The sequence below is a fragment of the Diuraphis noxia genome, unplaced genomic scaffold (assembly GCF_037042655.1).
Source record: "Diuraphis noxia isolate RWA-SAM2 unplaced genomic scaffold, SU_Dnox_SAM2 contig0002, whole genome shotgun sequence".
Classification (NCBI taxonomy): domain Eukaryota; kingdom Metazoa; phylum Arthropoda; class Insecta; order Hemiptera; family Aphididae; genus Diuraphis; species Diuraphis noxia.
This window is the reverse complement of record NW_028301712.1, coordinates 81681758-81704807: the sequence shown is the minus strand read 5'-3', so window position 1 is coordinate 81704807 and position 23050 is coordinate 81681758. Positions and strand designations below refer to the sequence as shown.

The following is a 23050-nucleotide window of genomic DNA, read 5'->3' as shown; positions in this document are numbered from 1 at the left end:
AAGAAATTATTATATTGTATAGGTACTAAATTGTGTAGAATTTTAAAGCACATTTATTAATACATTTTGTGTACATATATTATATTAGTTTAAGAATTTTTGATGAAATAGTTTTCCCAGATATTGTACTTGAAAATCTAAGTATTTTGTGTGGAAAAAAATGTTTATCCCCCCATAAGACAAATTCCTAATTACGCCACTGATAGCAACTGACTAATGTCAAATGATCTAGCACAGTATAGCACCTAAGCTCTAGAAGTAACTATATATTTAACAGTAACGATCACGATATAACCAAGGTAACTTATATCATGCTTACGACAGTAATTTTTTTTTTTGCAGGGAAGGGGCTGCAGCCTACTAGGCCCCCTTATAAACGCCGCTGGTCGTTATATCAAAAATACCTACTCAAATAAAATAATCTTTTTTAAAATGTCTAATAAATGGGGTGGTCGCTAATAAAATAAAGTTTTCATGCATCATGCACAAGGTGTATATCTTAACAAATAAATATTCACTTACCTCCGTGGCTTGATCACGTCTACGATTAAAGAATCTTTAATCGTAATCATGTACCACGAAATACAAATCAGGATATTAAATTACCTTAATATTATATAATACTAAAATGTCTAAATATATCAGCTTAATGCGTATCATGTACTCAATTACTCAATTCAATACTCGTGAATCGTGACAAAGGTCGAGTCGTCGAGATTTTGATGAATAATTTTCAATTTACCACACATAGCGACACTGCTTTGTCAATTTTCGCGCCATTTATCGTTATCAATTATCATCATTCGCCGTTCACCCGCCACCGGCGTTCACATAGACTTATAATATTATAACTCTATGAGCGTTCATCAAATACGACAATTACAGTTTTAGTTTTTACTTTTCACTTTTTCTGAAGCTGAACATAGACGTTAGCAGTCAATTGTGATAGTGTTCAACCGTTGAGGCGCCTAAAATCCCGCGTAATTGAGTAGTTTTCCCGAAATGTAATGGGACAACAAACCTAACAACCTTACCCGGATTGTGGAGTACGAATCAAAGTGCCGTCTTGGTGGCCTTACCGAGTTGTGACTACCGACTACTAATTTTCATTTATCGTAATTGAGTATTGAGTAATTACTACTTACTGATTCGTTTATATTATTAGTGTAGTGTATACGTCCGAAATACTGACGATATTTTTTCGTTGTGGTTTTAATAATTCTTACATTTGGATGCAATCAAAAATAATAAAATACATAATATTATAAACATTTTTCTGCTTTGACGAAAATATACATAATTCAATGCGAATTGTGCTTGGCTCTTTTTTGGACGTAGTTAGGATACTCATTATTTTTATGGATCAATAGTAATATCGTATTGCATTTAACTGACGAGACTTTTTTACATGTGCGTCAAGTGTAAATTACATTTCTTAATAGTTTTTATTCTTAATAGGTGTTCGTAATGATGAATAACTCCCCATCGAGTTCCAGAAGCCATGGCGATTCAGAAGTTTCAGGAGTTGTAAGCAAAAAACGTAAAGTTGATCAAATGGTCGATGGTTCGATTATCAAATTAGTATTAAAGAATTTCATGTGAGTTGGTTTAATTCTCAAAATCTGTAAAAATGTTAATTTAGTTAATACACTTTTAACTTTTCAATATTTTAAGAATTTATTGTATAAAATAATTTGTTATAATCTCATGCAGATTTAAGTTTTGTATACATACCTACCAGTGGTTGGAACGCTGCTACGTATAAATACTAATGTTAAAACCGTTCTCACCAAAAAAAGTAGCTTACTATTGTTATTTTCTTTTTAAAGTGCGCTACTTCCAATGCTACCTATTATTTATATGTAGCGCGTGCTATTTTTTCTTTCTTATTAATTATTGGTACCTTGTTGTGAGAGTTGATTTTACATTTTTGGTCTCTAAATGAGCTTTGAATACCCCCACGAGTTGATTATGTATGATTAAACCCAAAATATTTGTTAATACATTCATCATTATGATAATAGTTATACAATTTTAATCATCATCAAATATGTTGTAGGTAGCAACAAAACAATGATAATTTAACTATGCTAATCTTAAATTTCTTTTACGCTATAGTTTTTGGTATATTAGGTATATTATAATGATGCTACGTTAATCGCTTTAATTAGTTGATACTACCTACCTTTTATTATATATGAATTTAAATTTATTAATATAATTTTATTTTACTAATTGAATTACTAAATTAGTGTTTATTTTACAAAAATTTCTATACTGTCTTTAAGTAGTTTAAAAGTAATTTATTTGTTATTAAATGTTGTATATTGTAATGCATATGTTATAAATAATATAGTTATTTTATTTGACTTGGTTTATATTACTATGTGTAGTTAAGAGTTTTACAATTAAATGAATGCCACTTTTTTATCCATAACCAACAATTAAACAAAATGTTTTTTGAATAAATTAGGTCCTAATAAGCAATGGTAAAAATATGTTATTGATTTTGCAGGACTTTTAGTGAAGTTACATATACTCCAAATTCAAAACTGAATTTAATAATTGGGCCCAATGGATCTGGAAAATCATCAATTGTTACAGCTCTCATATTAGGATTTGGTGGTAACCCAAAAGACATTAATAGAGGAGACAAAGTTTGTATAATTTTAGTTACAATTTATAATATTACCAGATAATTTCCTTACTCATGTGTCTCACATCAATTAATAACATAGGTGTTATTTGATTAGGTACGAGAAAAATTGGCTCTCTTGTAGATTCTTATTTTTTTATATGTTCAATATAAAATATAACCATAGTCCTTAGTTATTATATTGATTGTAGAATGATAAAAAAAAAAGCGGGTAAGTCGTGGATGTTGCTCTGCTGTACAGTAGGTTACTGTAATGGATGGGATTAAATTTGAATGCAATGATAGGTATCATTGTATACGAAAAACGATTCTGAACGGAGATGATTTGTCAGTCTAGGATATATTATATTTAAATATTGTCATATATTCTATTTTGAAACAAATATTTTATTTTTCAATTAAGACGCATTTTGCATAAGGCACGGTTAATCAATTAGTGTAGTTATCATGTAGTTATCATAATTCATAATATCTTATATTATCATAGATATACGAATACCTGGTTTGAGGATAAATCGTTATCATTACGCGATTTCATAAAAATTTAAAACTCAAACGCTCAAAACATTTTTCCTATAATGACGCTTCAAATTTTCTCTATAGCTATTTGAAGCAAAACTTATGGAAAACTTAGTGTTAAATTGTATAACCTTAGATATAAAAACAAACAATATTATGAATTTTGAACTACAAAATAATTTGCAAATATTCATGGTTTTGACGAATTTTTGTCAATATTTGAAATTCAAATGCTAATAAAAATTTAATTTGAATTTCCGGTGGACATTTTTTTTTGTGATAAAGATTGACAAATTTGTAAGGAGCCTTGTATTAAATTTTCAAATCTTAGGTATAAAAGGAAAATTTTTTATGAATTTCTAGGATAAAATAATTTACCAATTTTTGTGATTTTTACGTATGTTGTCAAAATTAAAATTTGAATACATGTAAAAAAAAAATTGCGGCTATACATTTATTTTATTACTACTGGTAAAATTTTCAAGTATCTAGGACTTATACTTTTTGAATAATAACAAATATTTAAAATCGTTATCGGTTAGGCTATTTCGTAAAAATTTAAAATTCAAACGCACTTAAAATTTTTCCTATAATGATGCTTCGAGTTTTCTCTATAGCTACTTGAAGGAAAACTTATGAAAAACTTAGTGTTGTATTTTTAATCCTTAGTTATAAACTCAAAAAATTTTATGATTTTTCAACTTCAAAATTACTTGCAAATTTTCGCGTTTTCGATAGATTTCGTAAAATTTTGAACTATAAACGCTTATTAAAAAAAATCGTGAGTAACGATTTTTAATTTTTTTTAGCTACAATAAGAACAACTCATAAGGAACCTTGTATTAAATTTTCAAGTTTTTTTGGTCGTCCAACATTTTTTTACCGACACTTCAAAAAAAATTCTCAAAAAAGTCGAAAATTTCAGTGGTCTATAAATAACTCAAAAAAAGTCAAAAATTTTTGAAAATTAAACTGTATATAGAGAACACTAACATAAACATTTGGTGAAAATTTCAAGTATTTCAAGTGATTATTTTTTGAATTACAACCATATAAAAAAATCGATTTGGTCGAAAACTGATTTTGCGTAAAAATTCCCGTTTTAACAATACTAGATTTTATAGAAAACTTTACTCAAAATTACACAATTACACATTTATGAACAGGGGTGCCGTCAAGAGAAAAAAATATTTTTAGTTGCAGTGGCGGTTTGTGGATTTTTAATGAAGTAGTGCATATCCAAAAAAAAAATATAATACAAAATATATACATATATGGTTTGAATTTCTGATACTGATTGAGTAACATAATAAGAATAATATAATAAATAAATGGGAATAAAAATAAATTATGATACCGGTGTCAAAAATAATTTGCTGAAAACAAGTTAATTGGTTATGTGTACATTCGTTCTGTGCACATCAATATTCCATTATAACACGGGTTGTGTGTTTTGATTTGTTTTAATTTTTACACTGTATGAAAGTGCACAGCGATTGTGTGCACTACTGCACCACTATAATACATACCGATACCGTTCCGTTGTGGATAACCGCCCGGCTGTTTGGCTTTCGAACAAAACCCAATCCAAATATTTGAAATGTTATATTATTTTCATAATATTCTGAATTTATGTAAATTTTTGAAAAATAATCTGATAACACTACAGGTACTTAATTTATAATTATGATTTATGTTTTAAATTTTTCTTGAGTTTGGGTAGGTAGTGCACATGCACTTGTGCACATATACACGAGCAGCCACTATAAGAAACATTATAATACACAAGTTATCATACTATTATAGAATATGTATACCCCCTCACCTCTGTAGTACTGCCACCTCATCATCTCCCAACAACTTAGTTTTTTTTTTTGTAATTCATCACCCTCATATCTTTAAAATAATTAAATATATGTTTTCTAAAGAGAAGATTCGCAGGTTTGACCACTCTGGCCTCTAGGACCTATTATAATTAAAATATAAAATATAATCAATAGTAGCCACTTAGAAGTGTGGAAAAAATCCCTAATGAATAAACTTTTGGCTTTTTTAAGAAAATACTAGAAAGTTGAAATTAATTTAATACACTATGTTCAAGAATCCAAAATAATTAAATAAATGTTGAATATTTCTTAAAAGCAAAGCAAATGCTCTTAACTTCAGAAAGTGTGCTGTAATGACTTGGTAACATTATAATAGCACATATCATTTTAATTTATATGAAATTATTATTATTATTATTATTATAATTCCCAGTATCGTGACATATGTCACCTAGGCATATGTGACAATTTTTAACATATTGTACAATATTAATTTTATTTTTAATATATAATTTATCAAAAAACACTTACATATAATTAGAATTATTGTAATTCTTATAAATTATTTATTTTTATTAAGTTTAACATGTCTGTCAATCTCTAGTATAATGCTACTGGGGATTTTTCCCAACTACCAGCCACTTATTAGTCTCATTAAATTATTTTTAATAAAAATACTCATTATAAATTAGTTGATACAATTTTCATTTGCACTGTCATTTAAATCAACCTAATTGATCATAATTCATAAATATTTTTGTTTTAATCAACTTATGGCATATTCACAATTTAATCAAATCATTTTTGACTAGCTCATGAAAAATATTTATCAGAGTATATGATTTCTATCTAAATATTAAAATATGCACTTCATCAAAAATCCATAAAAAATTAAAGAATATCATAAAATGAAAAAATAAACAAAAATTATTATTACACCACTTATTTAAATTGGGAATTCTATCGTATTTATAATTATATGTCAATTATTATATTTATAGGTGAGTCAGTTTGTAAAATTAGGCAAATCCGTAGCCGATATCTCCATTGAACTTTATAAGAGATCAAACCAAAATGTAAATTTAAGAAGAACAATATTCGCCAGCAATGATGCTTGTCACTATTATGTCAATAGTATCTTAGTCTCAAAAAAAAAAGTGATTATTAAAATATATTGTACTATTGTAGGAATTAATGAATATTGTCTTTTTTATTTTTTATTTAGTACTCTGAAGTTGTTGAAAGTTTTAACATAAGAGTGCACAACTTATGTCAATTTTTACCACAAGACAGGCTTGAAGATTTTTCTAAATTGGATTCTAAAGGTTTATTAATAAATGCTTTACAAAGTATTGGTAAGTTTATAACTGTTTAATAAAGTTATTTTATTTAGTACTTCTATTATATAATTTATATTATTGTAGAAAATCAAGACTTATTGAAAAATTTTGAAAAATTGAAAGCTCTTGCTGTTAGCATAACTTCATATGATAGTGATCAAAAGAAATTGCAAGATAATATCAGATCAGAGATTGCTGTAAATTTAAAGTAATGTTTTAGTCTTTCAGGTTATTAGAAAGTGAAATCAGTGAACTGTCTTTATCTAACACACACCCTTAAATTAAGATTTAGTCTTTTAATCTAGTAAATATTTTGCTGGAAGAAAACACAATTCTCGCATCCTAATAACTGCTCAGTGTGTTTTTCTGTCCGACTGTCGAGATTACATTTCCTTCACTACACAGAATACAGGTGTCACCAAAAACCAAAGCACTCCAGTTGGAGGTGTTATGTTTTGTAGTGAGAATACGCGGGAATAATTAATTTCCAATCATCTGCATTATGCATCAATTATGGTATAAATAATAATAGAATTCATTATTTAATTTGTTGTGAAATTTATTTCAAATAGACTTTCTCACACTTTTGATTTTTATTCCAATAATTTAAATATGACAGATTTTTACTGTCTTATTAATATGACCCCTAAAGATTTGATGGGATGAAATCAAAAATATAGAAGTAATTTCAAGTAAATTTGATAACAAATCTATGTTTTGAGTATAATTATCTCTTCACTAGAAAAATCTACACTTTGGAAATAAAATACATCTAAATTTCTGTTACGAGTGTGTTGGATCAAAGCAGAAAATCACTGCTTTCTATCTCCCTAAATTAATAAATTTTACACTATTAACATCTTCTTAAAATTTTTCATTTATAGACTCGAAACAATTGTCAGTTCATTTACAGAAAAAAAATCATTGGAAGAACAATTATTGGTTGTGTTACAGAAGAGATGTTGGTCCTTATACATGTTGGCTTGGAAACAAATTTCTAATGTATGTATTTATTGTTTATTTATGGTATACATTCAGAAGGCATGTCAAATTTTAAGTATTAACTAGGCTAAATGTATTGAATAGTTAACTATGCGAGCCATAAAAATATATTTAAAAAAAACATTTAATACATTTTTTTAAATATTTATTTTTATTATTTATTTTTCATTAATATATGTGCCATAGCCATTTTTAAATAATCCACAAGCTGAGTGTTTTATATGTCTAAAATACAGCATATAGTGATGAATAATGATGCTAGCGCGCACCACTCACTCACAGCAAGAATTTTGTTGTTATTATAAAATATAATTTTAACTATTTATACAGCTATTAAAAACTCATAATAGAACTCAAATAGTGATTAATTTCTCTAAATATGTTGAATCCCGCAAACTGAATTTTTTCCCAAACATTATAAAAAAAGACATAATGTATAATATTATTTTTTTCTAGGACATAATTTACCATTAAAAAAAAACTCGGAAGTACTTAATTTTAATATACAAAATTATCAATGGGCAATACTCATTTTATTGTGAATATGATAAATATTTTAATATATTATATACACCATTATAATTATTACTATTTAGTAACCGCTCAGCATTTTTATACTTAAATGAATAATTTATAAAATAATAGACTTGAGAAGGATTTCTAAATGTTAACATTGCTAGATTCATCAATATATTAAAATATTTTATTTAATGTACTAAAATTCATAAAGTATGAATCATATTATTTTTTAATGATATAAACCAATATTATTATTAAAAGTGAATAGCTTGTTTATTATATTAATCCTCATACTATTTTTTATAGGAAAGAAAAAAATTTGAAGAGTCCAAAATATATAATAAGGATGCCTTAAGTCTTATAAACCAGCAAAAAGATAAAATAAAAAGAAAACAATCAGGAGAAATTAATCTGAAAAATGTGGTTCTTCAGAATGTAAATAATTAAATATATTTTAATAATTTTTTGTATGATCTATAGAAATAAATGTATATTTGATTTAGGCAAATGCAGTAAGTAAGTTAATTGAAAAACTTAATAATCTAGTTGGAGCTTCTAAATGCCATGTATCTGATATGAATGAATTGAAAAAAACCATTAAAAAAAATTCAATAAGAATTGAAGACCTGACAGAGTCCATATCATCTATGGAAGAGAAGTTGCAGAGTATAAAAAATGAAACATTAAATGTTGAAGGTAAAATAAAAATCTTGAATATTTTATGTTATTTATATTAAAATGTGTAAATTATATCTTGTACAGAGTGTAAACTGGAACTTAATGAAATTAATAGAAATATCAAAAATATTGATGATAATATTTACCCTGTGAGAAATAATTTAGAGAGTATCAAAAACAAACTGAGAGGTCTAACCGAAAAAATGTATGGTTAGTATTTTTTATGCTTTTTTAAAAAAAATAAGATGATGTTTTAGTTTCATATAGTAGGTATTTACTTTATTCAATTTTTATTGAGTTATTTGTATTTTACATTAAGCTATCGATCAAGAACTTGAACGTGAAAAAAGAAAAGAGGATGGTAAAAATCAATTACTGCAGAGACAGTTTCCTGAAATGTGGAAAGCAATAAAATGGCTAAGAAACTGTGATAAGTCATCAATTTTTCAAGGACAAGTATTTGAACCATTATTCACTCAGGTATTTCAAATTAAACAACGATTTTTTACTGGGGCGGATTTAGGTATATGGCGGAATGCATTGTGGGGGCCCCTTACACATAAACAAGAAAATACATTTTTTTACTTATTAAATAACATTTATTATCATATTTAGTAGTATTATCAATTAACTACTTATTTAATAATAAATAATTATAAAAACAATCAAATCGAGTATAACTTGTATGAGTAATATCATCATAATATTAGGTGTAAGTAATTAAATAAAGAATAATAAAAAAATTTATTAATTAACATTTATTATTAACAACTGTGGCCGGTACGTACGCTCAGTGCGTTTCAGCAGATTGAGCGTACAACTGCGCCTCACCAAGCCACCTACTTAGAAATTTACTGCTTTCATCAAAATGTTTATACAATATTTTAAATTGAATAAGTTCATTTCCAAAGTGTTCATCTTGGTAAATTTTAACAAGTTTAATTGCTTCATTTTCAATTTCTTGATTACTTAGTTCTATTTTTCGAAGAAAGCTAAATCTTTGATATACCAATTCATAAGCAGATAATCGTTTATCCAAGTTAGAATTAAACATATCAATTACAGGGAAAAAAAATTTGAATTTTGAATTTTTGAGAAAATTTAAATCTACCCTGGGTGTTTCATAAGAATCTATTGGGTTTAAACAAATATTCCTTTGCTGTTTACGATGTTTCAAATAATCTGTTGTTTCCTTAACACATTGACTGCCATGCAGCCGCAGGCGGCCTCAAGAATATTTATCATGGGTACGCTAAAGACATTTTTCAGTGTTATTATAAATTTGTTTTTGTATAATATATACAATGTATAATATAATATATTGAATTTGAAAAAAAATTAAAAATACAAAAAAAAAAATGTTAAAATTATGTTTATTATATCAAAAAATTTCAATCATTCCCACTACGCCACAGCATATTTTCAAGACCATTATTGTAGTGCAATGGAAAAGTTAATAATACAGGGTGCGGCAGAGTCGACTGACGAGTTTTGAAGGGTTATAAAAAACGAACAGTAAAACTTAGAAAAAAAAACTTTTTTTTATTAAAATAAGTATTGAATCCCATTTTTAAAAATTATTGTTTGAAAATTATACCTCAAAGATGGCAGCTGTCAGCATCAATACACTGTTGTAGACGATCTCTGAAGCTCTCATATGATTTTCGGCACGTTTCGACTGGTATGGCTTCGATTTCCTCTGTGATTTTCTATTTAAGGTCTTCTATGGTATGTGGGCGATGTCTGAAAACCTTATCCTTAGTAGCCCCAGAGGAAAAAATCACACATGCTTAAATCTGAAGGCCGTGCTGGCCAGCCTATGTCTGCTCTTAGAGAGACTAACCGCCCAGGGAACATTTGTTGCAAGACACCAAGTGAAATTCGAGCTGTGTGTGCTGTAGCCCCGTCTTGTTGAAACCATACATTGACCAATCATGTAACCAACCAATCATGGTCTTCAGCCATTTCCTTCAACCTATGCTGTAGATAAGTTCCCAACATCACAACATAAAATCATATGAGAGCTTCAGAGATCGTCTACAACAGTGTATTGATGCTGACGGCCGCCATCTTCAAGATATAATTTTTAAACAATAATTTTTAAAAATGGGATTCAATACTTATTTAATAAAAAAAAGTTTTTTTCTCTAAGTTTTACTGTTCGTTTGTTATAACCCTTCAAAACTCGTCAGTCGGCTCTGCCGCACCCTGTATAAATCCAAATTAATTTATGGCAGCCTGTGGCCGTATGGCCTCCTACAAATGATATGGAGCGGCAGCCGGCGGTCTAAAAATTATCAATACCTAATTATTATTATACGGACGCCGGTAGCCTCATGGCAGTCAACGTGTTAATGTCTGATTCTCGTTTTTCAGTTTGATCTAAGTTATCACATTTAGCTTGAACAAAATTCTATAAAGACTTAATAATGGAAATTGCTGTGTTAAGGTCTAAAGTCGGATCTTGCAGTAATTTATTTGTGCTATCTACCCTTTCAAGGATATTATTCCAAAGAACCGTGTATATTCTAGTTTTAAGTGTGCATAATTTGTTGTATAAACAATTTGCATAGCAATGTGTTTTTGTTGTTTGTTCAGAGTCATCAGCTATTTCAAGTAGTTTTAAATTGATTATAGCCTAGCATAAGAGCTTTTGTTGCATCAGATGGACATGACCAGTGTGTAGTACGACCACTACCTAAAAACCTAACTCGTTTTGGTACATGGGTACAGGTTTTGGTATTTTCTAAATTTAAAGCTATAACCAGTAGTTCATAATGTTTTGTTGATGCCATAAAAAATACATATAACTGCTCTAAAAAATTAAAAAATTTAACAACAGCAACACAACACTCGGCTGCTGCTTTACCTACCAAATTTAATGAATGTGTTGCACATGGAATCCAGGAAGCTAGTTTATTATTTTCTAGAATTTTTGATTGGAGACCATTATATTTCCCACTTATTGCAGAAGCATTATCATACACTTTGCTTCTACAGTTTTTTATGTTTAAGCCATATTTATTTTAAAAGTTTATTAAACCATCATGCATATCTTGAGCTTTATGGCTTTGGTTTGGCATAGATACTAAAAATCTTTTCACTAGTGTATCTCTTTCAATATATCTAAAAACTATCGTAATTGATCTGTAAAACCAGCTTCATCAGGTGTCGGATCTAATGAAATTGAAAAATATTTAGATAGTTTTATATGAGAAATTATTTAATTCAAAACATTATTTTTCATTATTTCTATTAATTCTTCACAGATAGTGGAAGATAAAATAGTAAGTGTGCCCACTTCCACAATTTGCGTGATTTTTAATGTTGTTTAAGAAAATTATCATACTCAGCTAACAGCTTTAGAATTCCAAGATAGTTGCCATTTTTAGGCGAACTGACAATTTAATTTCTACTGCATAATTTTTTCACATATAAATGTTATAACACTTATGAGTCTCTTGATTATATTACACCAGTTACTCTTTATCTCTTTACTTTGTTTGACAAGTTCATTGTCAATATGTCCTAATTATTTTGAACAAACTACTAAATTTATCACAGAATTTAAATGACCTTTGGAAGTTTCATGACTTATTAATCGATTATCTGCATGTTTCCTGTCACAGAAACACCCATGAATAAATTGACCGTGTGTTTTGGACATTAATTTACTTACAAAATAAAAAATAGTACCATTGAATGGTGAATAACATAACCATGAACACTTCACCATTCCTTCGTTAGCAGTTTTTCGCTCTAACAATGATTTATTACATTTACGAGTAAATTTCACATCAAACTGTTGTTTTGATTTTTGTATAAATAATTCTTCATAACAATTTGCAATTGTTAAATTTTTCACTAACCTTAGAAAAAGATGCTGTGTTAGGCTGTGTTATGAAAAACTTTGTCATTCACCCAGTTTTTTAAATTATTTCCGTATTTTTTTTGCCAATTTACGTATCTGTACCACTCATATAAAATTGCTTTAATTTATGTTGATCTTCTATTTTTAAATAATAACATTATTCACTGGTTAATAACTTATAATATAAGAAACAACTAGATTACTAGAGTCTGTAACTATTGTAGGTATACACAACTTATATTAACAAACGCCTGACTTGCAATAAGTGCAATGAACAAATAAAGATAATTTACCTATAGCGATAGACAGATAGTAGTCTCTAATGTGTATTTTATGATATTTCCGAAAATTAATCTCATAATTCTGACTGTAAATTATTGTCTTTAACCATCATGTTTAGTATGACATTTTGTCGCATAATTCCAGATCCACATGTGTATATTATTTAGAAACACATTTGCTAACATAATTACAATCTACAGTGCACATTGATCACAGACGTCATAAAACCTATCTTATCTAGATTCTTAGACATTGTTCATTGTCAATAAACACGAATACATCTATTATTAGTTATTAATATTGAATTTGTTAAATTTCCAAATAAAGTTCAATATTATTTAATTAAATATGTGTAAATATTTTAAATATCATAAAATTGTGGAAACCCCGAATTTGTGGGGGATATTGAGCTGCAGCCCACTCAGCCCTCACCTAAATCTATCCCTGATTTTTTATTTATATAGTTTTAAAATTATAATATTTTATGTTTGTACAATTATTAAAAATTATAGATTGAAGTTCGTGACCAAAAGAATGCCAAGTACATAGAAAACATTGTTAATTATCGTGATATGATTGCATTTGTTTTTGAGTATGCAGAAGATCTGACTACATTTAATAAAATAGTTAAACAAGAGCGTTGGAAAAAAATTAATTCAATCTCAGCTCCCCCTGCCAATTTTAAAGTTAACGAGACACCAAATTATGATATAAACAGCTTAAAGTAAGTAATGAAAATGCTTAATAAAATTCTGATGGTTATAAATTAAATGTGCATACTAAAATAGTGTTTTCAATGCTTTAAACATAGGTATAATATATTAAATGATATTCATCAACTATATGAAAATATTATGCACCCTAACGGTTATTTTATTTTACTTTCATTTAACAACATTGTCTATTTAATGAAATATTTTTGAGAACCAAATTTATATAGTTCTATTTATCCGAATTTCTTTATTACCACATTTTTTTTTCTTATGTAACAGTATCAAAGTAGTATAAAAGATGTATTTTATTATTAAATCAAACTTTTCGGTTTTATGATTTATTTGTTTGCAAACTAAAGTTACCTGTATTTTTTATTTTTAAACAGACAATTTGGATTCCATTCTTATGCATTAGACATGATAAAAGCTCCTTCTGTCATAAGGAGATATCTAGCTAGAAGTTATGACATGCATAATATACCTATTGGTTCTAAGGAAGTTCTTAATAATATGCAGAATTTACCCAGTAATATTGGGTTCTTTTTTGCAGGTAATTCAACAAAGTTTAAATCGAGAGTGTTTATTGGGATTTTATATTTTATGTGATTTTATTTTATATACAGATAATGATCAAGTTAGTATAAGAACTTCTAACTATACTGGAGAAAAAATCACACGACAATCACAAATATCAACTGATGCACGATTTTTGCTGTTTTCTGTGGACTCAAATTTGATTCAATCTCTGAAAACCAAGTAAATTGTTACTATATATCTTTTGAGTAAATCTCAGAATTTGATTGCTTTTTCATTTATTTTTGTAATGACCTAGATAGTACAACTTTTTTAGTTAAAATGTGTTAATAAGAAAAATATAAATGAAATAGTAAAATGTTAATAATACAGTAATCCTTCGTTATCTGTGGAAGTTAGGTTCTAGCAAAGTTGCGCGGATAACGAGACCATAAAGCAATGTAAAACGGGAAGTTAGGTTTTATTTACATACAATTTTTAATTTTTATTATTTTGTATTTAATTTTAAAAATCACAAAAAGGTTAATATTTTCTACAATTATTTGATTATTTATTTTTTTAATATAATTTATTAATTGTTTATACATACATAATATATTAGGAAGGATGAAAAAAATTTGTAATTCATGTTTGTTAACTGAACAATTTTAAGATATAACAAATTAACTGTACACATTAAGGTATGTACTTTATGTAGTTTATCTGTTATAAGTATGGGTATAATAAAGATACAATTTCATCGTATGTATTAATAAAATGTTATCGCCGACCCAACCGCGGATAATCAAAACCGCTGATTAAAAATCCGCGGATAACGAGAGATTACTGTATAAAAATAGGGTTTGGATTTAAAGACAATATAATTAATAAAAAAAGCTTTTAAAATGCAAAAAGGCATTATTTTAAATAAAAAAACAATTCAAAAGTATACTAAAAAATTAAATATACTAACTAGTTTGTATTTAAATTCACTACCATGTACTTAGATAAGTTGTCTTCAGTAAAACGTTGACGGTTTGAGTTCAAAATAGTTTTATCTATAAAAAAGGATCTTTCTACGTCCACCAAAGTTATTTGGGCGTATTTCATACATAAATAATTATCTAAATTAAGATTACTACTTGTTAAATTATCGCTTGTTGTTTCTCCAATCAATATTTTGTCGATTTTTAGATTCTGATTGGAGCGATGAATGTATTGATTTTACCATGATGTGTGTTTTTATTTATTAATTTCTTTTTTTTTGTGTGTCATCACGTTTTGGGGCAGTAAAAAGTGCTTTGATTTTTGACTTTAGTACCTCGTTCGATCAGAAAGTGAATCTAGTTGATACTTTGGGGGGTCAAAAGTGGAAAAGCTTGAAAATTTAGTACAAGGCTCCTAACACATTTTTACAATAGCAGTTGAAAAATAAAAGAAATGCATAATCACAATTTTTTTTACAAGCATTCAAAGTTTGAATTTTGATAACATATGTAAAAATCATGTAAATTCGCAAATTATTTTAAGCTAGAAATTTATAAAAAAATTTTTTTTTAAATCTAAGATTTGAAATTTTTTAATAATCTATAATATATCCTAGATAGATAAACCGTCTATGTTCAGAATCGTTTTTTGTATACAATGATACCTATCATTGCATTCAAATTTAACCTACCCTAGTCAGAGGTCCATCTCACCCCCTAATGTACAGCAGAGCGATACCCACTTACCCGCTTTTTTTGTTGATATTTTCCCATCCTTTGTTCTTTGATATAACTTTGTAGAATTTATCCAAATCAATTCAGCGGTTCGCCATTACATTCTTCGAGCTTAATCTGTAAATTTTTACAATTTCTACATTTTTTGATTGTAATACACCTAAAACATATACAGTAAAATTTAATATAAATAACATGTAAAACACATAAAAATAATATTTGTTACTTCGTGTTTTAAGTTTTGTTATATTATGTCAGGCTAAAGTCCAAAATTAGATACAATATATACCAGATTACTTTGTATTGATGGAATTTAAAAAAGTCTTTTAGCTACGTTCGCTCAATCAGATTTCTTCGAATTCTTCAATTGTAGATTTCAGTTCATTGAAATTTGAAATATAGTATTTTACTGCATTAAATCACATATCCTAATGTGTAAATTATCGGTCTTGGCAGTTCTAGATATTTTTCTTTCAGAACTGCAATTCTCTTCAGACATTTTAAAAATGTCTTTTTTATTTCAAAAATTAACTGTTCTACATTTTTATAATATGTTCGTACTTCTTCACAGCCGTTATGACATGCTTGAGCCAAACAAGTTAAATGAATAATATTCAGGTATAAAGTTTGAAATGAACATCCAGTTTTCTTCAAAAAAGGATATAAAAAGCAAAATATTGTGGTATTTTACATTAGTTGGCCACAATATATGCATTGTTTTATCAAATAGCTGCATAATTGTACTACTATTTACCTTATCTCAATAGTCTGTGTGAGGAAGATACAAATTTCCCGGACTTTCTGGTTGTAAAATTCTAACTATTACATTAGCTACGTTTCAGCATCCTGAATCTTTGGTTTTGTCAGTACACACTCATATTTTATGTTCACCTACAGCATCACAAATTTTTGACAAAACTGCTTCGTAGCATTTATCAAAGTATCTTTTCTGTAATGTTGATTCGCATGGAATATTTTTGTTTCAATATTCTGATAAAAAAGATCTAAAAATGTCACTATTCAATTGCAATCTTGTTTTAAAATTATGATTTTGTTTGACTTTCGGCATAATTAAAAAAAACAGAGTAAAATAAATGTGACAAATGCGAAAAATCTTGAATTTTCTCATTATGAACATATCTTAATCTTTAAATGGTAGTATGGGCAATTTTATGCCCAAATACTAAAGAACTGACCAGATTACGGATAGAGTATTCAGCGATATCGATAAATATTGCAAAGAATAAAACCCATTTGTACCGAAAATACGTAAGCTATGTATAAAATCATTAAACCGACTGAAAATTAAACATAAAAAAAACTAAAAGGCATTTATAAGTAAAAAAAGGTAAAAAAAATACATCCAGCGTGTTAGAAATTAAATGATACACATTTTCTATGTAAAAATTATTTTTCTATCGTGATAAGAAAGGCTAGTACCTTCAAATCTGAAACTTACTTATGAATCTAAACATTTATCCAATTTTTGTTTATCATGTTTGGTTGTATAAAGTATTAATTTTTGTGATTTCTGGCCTTTTTTAACAAGTTTTAAACAAGGATTTTTTGTATTATAATTAATGTTTTATTTTGCAATTCAAATAGTTTTTACTTTTTATTTAAAATTTATCATTTGGCAAAAATATTTTAATTTTTTATACATAACAAATGAATATTAATAAACTTTTTTTCTTAAAAATAGGATAATACTTTTATTTTGTTGTATATTATTATTTTATGTTGAAAGATAATTTGAAAAAATATATATATATACATTTTTAAAGTTGTAAATTATAGGTAATTACTAGTAATAACTGTAGTTACTGGTAGTTACTGTTCTAAATTTGTTTCGCATATTTATTGAAAATTTTATTTTAATCAATCAATTTGTTTTAAATTTTATATTTTAATCTGGTTGATTACAGGAAAGAAGATGCTAGAATAAATTGTGAACATTTTGAACATCAACAAACTGAATTGATTAATCAGCTTAGAAATGCTGAAGATAGTCGTCAGCCTTTTTTTGCAAGGAAAAAAGAAATACAAGGAAGTTTTATGAAATTTCAAAACAGGCAACAAGCTCATGATAAAATGGTTAAAGATATGGAATTTAAACAGAGTGAACTTAAAACGGAAAAAGAAAGAACTTCTAAATTGTTAAGCCAAAATTCGGTTTGTTTATTATTAATTATTAAATATTAATCATTCACTTGTTTTTTATCAAATTATTATTGTATATTTGTATTGTTAGCAACTTATCAATAAGTACTTTGAATCAATGAATGGAGTGGTTACAATGCTGGATAGTTATTCAACTAGTATGAAGCATCTGATAGGTTCTGCCTTTGTTGTTAGCAATTGTGGTGTTGACATGCGAGATGAAAACAAAGTGTTGAGCCAATTAAAGACTCTCTATGTAACAAGCTTGGTAAAAATTTTTGTGGATTTGAATTGTTTGTTTGAATTTATTTCATGATTTACATAATGTTTTATTCCTAGAGCAATTTCAGCGATTACCTGAAGTACATTCAAAAGTTGGAATCAGAATTCAAGAAAATGCTAGATGTAGCTATACATTGGACTAATGGAGTGTCTCCTTATGATAAAACTTTATTTCAACCCTTGCTTGAAAAGTTTAACGCTATTGAACAGAGTGATGTTGATGATTTAGATGAATTAATTGTTGAGAAAAAAGCCAAACTAAATTGTCTAAATATTGATCCAAATGCTCCTCAGGTAAAATGAGAACAAACATTAACTAAAAATTAATTAATTTGAATAATAAAATACATCAGTTATATTTTCTGTTGATTATATTATAGTTAATAAAAGAATACAAGGAACGCAAGACAAAAATAAAGAATTTAGAAAAAAAATTGGAAAGTTTAAATCTTAATGCTCAAACCAAAGAACAGGAAATTGAAAGATTACACTCTGAATGGTTGTCAAAAATTCAAGAACTTACTATTATGTTGAGTGTTAATTTCCAGAAATTTCTCAAATCATTTGGTTGCAGTGGCATAATTGAATTAGACATTGGCGTAACAAGGGTAAATAATTCTGTGCCTGTTATTCTTATTGGAAATAATAATAATTTATGATTTAAATCCAAATTTTGGTTTTTAGTATGATTTCCAAGCATATGGTCTATTGATAAAGGTGCAATTTCGTGATGACACTCCTTCGTTGAGGCTATTAGATGCCAAAAGCCAAAGTGGTGGTGAACGTGCACTGACAACAGCACTATTTTTGTTATGCCTTCAAGAAGTTACACATTTTCCGTTTAGAATTGTAGATGAAATAAATCAGGTTTGTAGGTTTTTAAAAATAAAATTTCTAAGATATAAAATGATTATTTAATAACATACAATGATCTTATATTATAGGGCATGGATAAAGTTTATGAAAAGAAATTGATGGAATTGTTTATGGAGTTATTTGAAGACAGGAACAATCAGTATTTAGTTGTCACACCAAAGGTTTGTTAAATATATTTGTAGAAAGGAGGGGAATTTTTTTTTATACGATCTAAAAGTTTACGTTTTACTTCAGTGCTAAATATAGAACTTCACTTTTAGTCTTTTAGATCACATTTTTATAGTATTAATTTGTTTTTTAAACACATTGCAGTCAAATAATTTATTATTGATCATTCTCAAATAACAGTATATTTTATATCTCTTTGATAAAAATATTTTATAAAAAATGACTTGAAATTATTCATTGTTCGGAACGTTCCCTAAAAAAAGAATTTGTTCATGTTCACGTTCATGTTTTTTTCAAACGAACGCATTCACGTTCATGTTCTTTGATAAGTTAAACCGATAAACGTGTTCATTAGATTGTTCATTTAATCTTTTGTTCATGAATAGTTTACAAGCAGTTTATATAAAAACTCAAAAATAACACAATTTAGACTTTAGAGTTTAGATACATATACATTTTCTTAACTATCAAAATTATATACTTACCTATATTTATTAAATAGTAAATAAATTGAGCGACTTCAAATGGCAAATATTATTAAATTTGTTGGATTTCAAAGTAAAATAGCCTTTTATTAATAGATTTTTTTAAATCTAATGAAATTTATGATGAAATATAATGTGGTTGTATCTTTGTATCATAATATGGTTTGTGTTGCATTTAATAATTTTAAGAACTTAATAAATTATTTTATAATAAGTGAGTTATGAGTATTTTAAAATTGTAAATTGTTTGTACATCTTAAAATACTTATAACTCGCTTTAAAATTAAAATATAATAAAAAGCCTATGAGTAGCCGTCCATTATAAAATGTTGCCTTTAATTTTTATAAGAGGTTAACTTACTCTAAATTTTAAACTTGTGGAGCTAAACGTGATCTGCTGAGCTTAAAATTTGCCATGTTACACACCTGTAAGACGGAAATAACACATGCGGGTATAATGTCCTCTTAATATTGGCTTAAACCAGTGGTCGGCAACCATTTTTAACGGAAGAGCCAAAAGTTACAATATACAACATTTTTTTGACTTTAAAGAGCCACTAAAAATGTTCATAATATTTTTAAAATAATTAAATTTTTTAATTTTAATAGCTCTAATAATACAATTTCACAGTTATTAATTAATCGGTTACATCAAGAGCGATACATTAAGATCAAAATATATAAAGAGTTACATGGGAATATTGGCTTTGCATGTCTTTTGAAAGTTTTGTTAAGAGGACGTGATACCCGCATGTGTTGTCTCCGTCTTACAAATGCGTAACATGGTACATTTTTCGCTCAGCAGAACACGTGTAGCTCCGTTAACTTAAAAATTAGAATGAACTGACCTCTTATAAAATTTAAAGGTAAGATTATTATCTAGACAACCTCATATGCTTTTTATTTTATATCAAATTTAAAGCGAGTTATGAGTATTTTAAAATTGTGAATTTTTTGTGCATCTTAAAATACTCATAACTTCCTTTAAAATTTAAATATATTAAAAAGCATATGAGGTTGACTAGATAACAATCATACCTTTAAATTTTATAAGAGGTCAATTCACTCTAATTTTTAAGCAAACGGAGCTACTCGTGTTCTGCTGAACGTAAAATTTACCATGTAATGCACTTGTAAGACAGAGACAACAGTCTGGCTCATAAGTTGTTGTTTTAAGTATCAAATTATTGTTAAGAATTATTTCATATTTTCAAAAGCACCAAAACTAATATAATTTAAAATAATATAAATTTTTTTATATTATAACCAAGGCTAGGATTTGTATGCAACAGCATGTTTTTTTTGCGACTTCTGATTATTTATTTTGTCAGTAATGTCCACGAATCACCTCATGATGAGATGAATGGTGGTGTTTTTATTTGCATGTTTTTGCGTATTTTGGATAAAATGCATATTAATGCAAATATTGAATAAAATGAATATTATTGCATATTTCGATTATAAGAATGCGAAAAATACATGTTTTATAATATATTTTGTAATTAATATTTATAATTTAATATTAATATTTTTTGTAATCGCTTTGCTATAATTATTTTTTAATAAAATGGGAATTAAAAAAAAAAAAAAAAAAATATTACTATTTCATATTTAATTCTAGCTCTACTGATTAAAGTATAAAACTTGGTTTTTTTGTCAAACACAAATTTTATTTTTATAAATACAATTATATGGTACAATAGGTATGCGATTAAAGATTGAATAGTTTGACGGAGAAAGATAAACACAATTAATAAAAGTATGTCGGTCAATATAAAATCTAAGATAGAAATTAAAAAAATGCATATTTTTGCATATTTTGGTAAATAAAATGCATATTTTACAATTTTTTATTGCATACAAATCCTAGCCCTGATTATAACATATTGTTTTTGAACATAAAATATTAATTTTTACATGGGAACTGGAGAGTCGCCACTTAAGATCCAAAGAGCCACATGTGGCTCGAGAGCCGCAGGTTGCCGAACCCTAGCTTAAACAAACCCAAAATATTATGAATAGTAACGCAAATAAATTATATATTTATTTAATGATTTATTGATTCTATAATTTCAGTTGATCAAGAATCTTTCATTTAAAAACACTACAGTGGACATAATATTCTGTATGGACAAATAAAGAATTGAACATGACCATTGATAACTTTTTTATACTGTTTGTCTGATATGAATGACTCAATATCTCAAATATTGTGAGTTATTATATTATTAAGTATTAACACTGCATTTTTATAAATTATTTATATTTTATGTATTGTATACAGTGTTATTGTTAAGATTAATGTTTCATATTTATATTTAAGTCTTAAGTATCTTGAAAAAATAACTGTTTTTTATGCGATTAATGCATATTATTATATGGATATTAAAAAAAGACATCATTCAATAAATGTATTTTGTTTGTTTTTTTTTTATTAATATTCAATTCACAAAATGTATTATACACCAACTCAAAAAAATCATACTTAATATCTACCATCTATATAGTATCTAAAAAAAAAAAATAATAATAATAATAATAAACAAATATTGTACAATCAAATATCTGTGATCAACTCACATTATAAAGATAATCTAAAATCAAATATACAAAAAAAAAAAAAAATTATAATAATAATGTGTTAAGGCACTAATTAACCCATAATAGTATATAAATATTTATATTCAAATGAATTATTTAATTTTTTATTACAATTATACAATATATTATTATTATTATTAACTATATAAAAATCTAAGCACGGTACCTAATAAAAAAAAATATTTGTATATATATATATGTAAATGGCAGCCATGTAAATCAATACGAATGTATACCGAAAAAAATTCTATCACATAACTTGTAAAAAAAAATTTATTATCTCTCAGGTGTGATAGGTACTGCTGCGTCCGTGGTGGCGTTATATATTATCACGTTATGTTTTTTTCTTTTTTTTTTCGAACTTTGGTCATTTTTTTCGCGCTCTCTCGTCGTGTACATAGCGCGTCCCCTACGAAAAAATCCACTGCGATCGTCCCAGTTCCTCGTCAACGGCGGGGAAGGGGAGGTCACCTCCCGCGTAAAAAAAATAAATAATATAATACTGTACACTCGCCGGAGGGGCGGCGGCTTGAAACGATTTAACGAGACAAAAAATCACGTGGCCTGTGCTCAATTCCAATCGGGACGCAATAGAGAATAAACGTAGACACCTAATAATAGGCATGGCTGTGGGGGGGGGGGGGGGTGTACCTACACCAGAAAAACGGATCGACGTCACGTTTTCTTTTCGCCAAACGGATAAAAATGTGTCCGTCCCCCGTTCGATCAGCAGCAGTCCCACTCTAGACGACGTCAACGCCCGCGGATTTCGGAAACGGACTTCCGCACCAGCAGCCCGTTAACCCGTCCAAACGCTGCGTAGGTATATCATATACAA

The 23050-nt window shown here is 27.4% G+C and overlaps 1 protein-coding gene across 2 annotated transcripts; it reads left to right on the top strand.

The window, feature by feature from the left end:
- Window positions 1-813: 813 nt before the first annotated feature.
- Window positions 814-22025, top strand: LOC107173032 (structural maintenance of chromosomes 5). Of its 2 annotated transcripts, none has more exons than XM_089221673.1 (21): window positions 814-1115; window positions 1459-1598; window positions 2516-2657; window positions 6003-6158; window positions 6227-6356; window positions 6426-6549; window positions 7226-7343; window positions 8169-8297; window positions 8366-8558; window positions 8625-8750; window positions 8860-9020; window positions 13206-13417; window positions 13793-13956; window positions 14030-14162; window positions 17566-17812; window positions 17892-18068; window positions 18140-18376; window positions 18463-18690; window positions 18767-18949; window positions 19027-19119; window positions 21688-22025. In XM_089221673.1, exons 2-21 carry the CDS (start codon window positions 1468-1470, stop codon window positions 21748-21750), a joined length of 3147 nt encoding a protein of 1048 aa, XP_089077799.1. In that variant the 5' UTR covers window positions 814-1115; window positions 1459-1467; the 3' UTR covers window positions 21751-22025. The 2 variants fall into 2 exon arrangements, with proteins under 2 accessions (XP_089077799.1, XP_089077800.1); XM_089221674.1 differs by having other exon boundaries at window positions 814-1130.
- Window positions 22026-23050: the final 1025 nt, after the last annotated feature.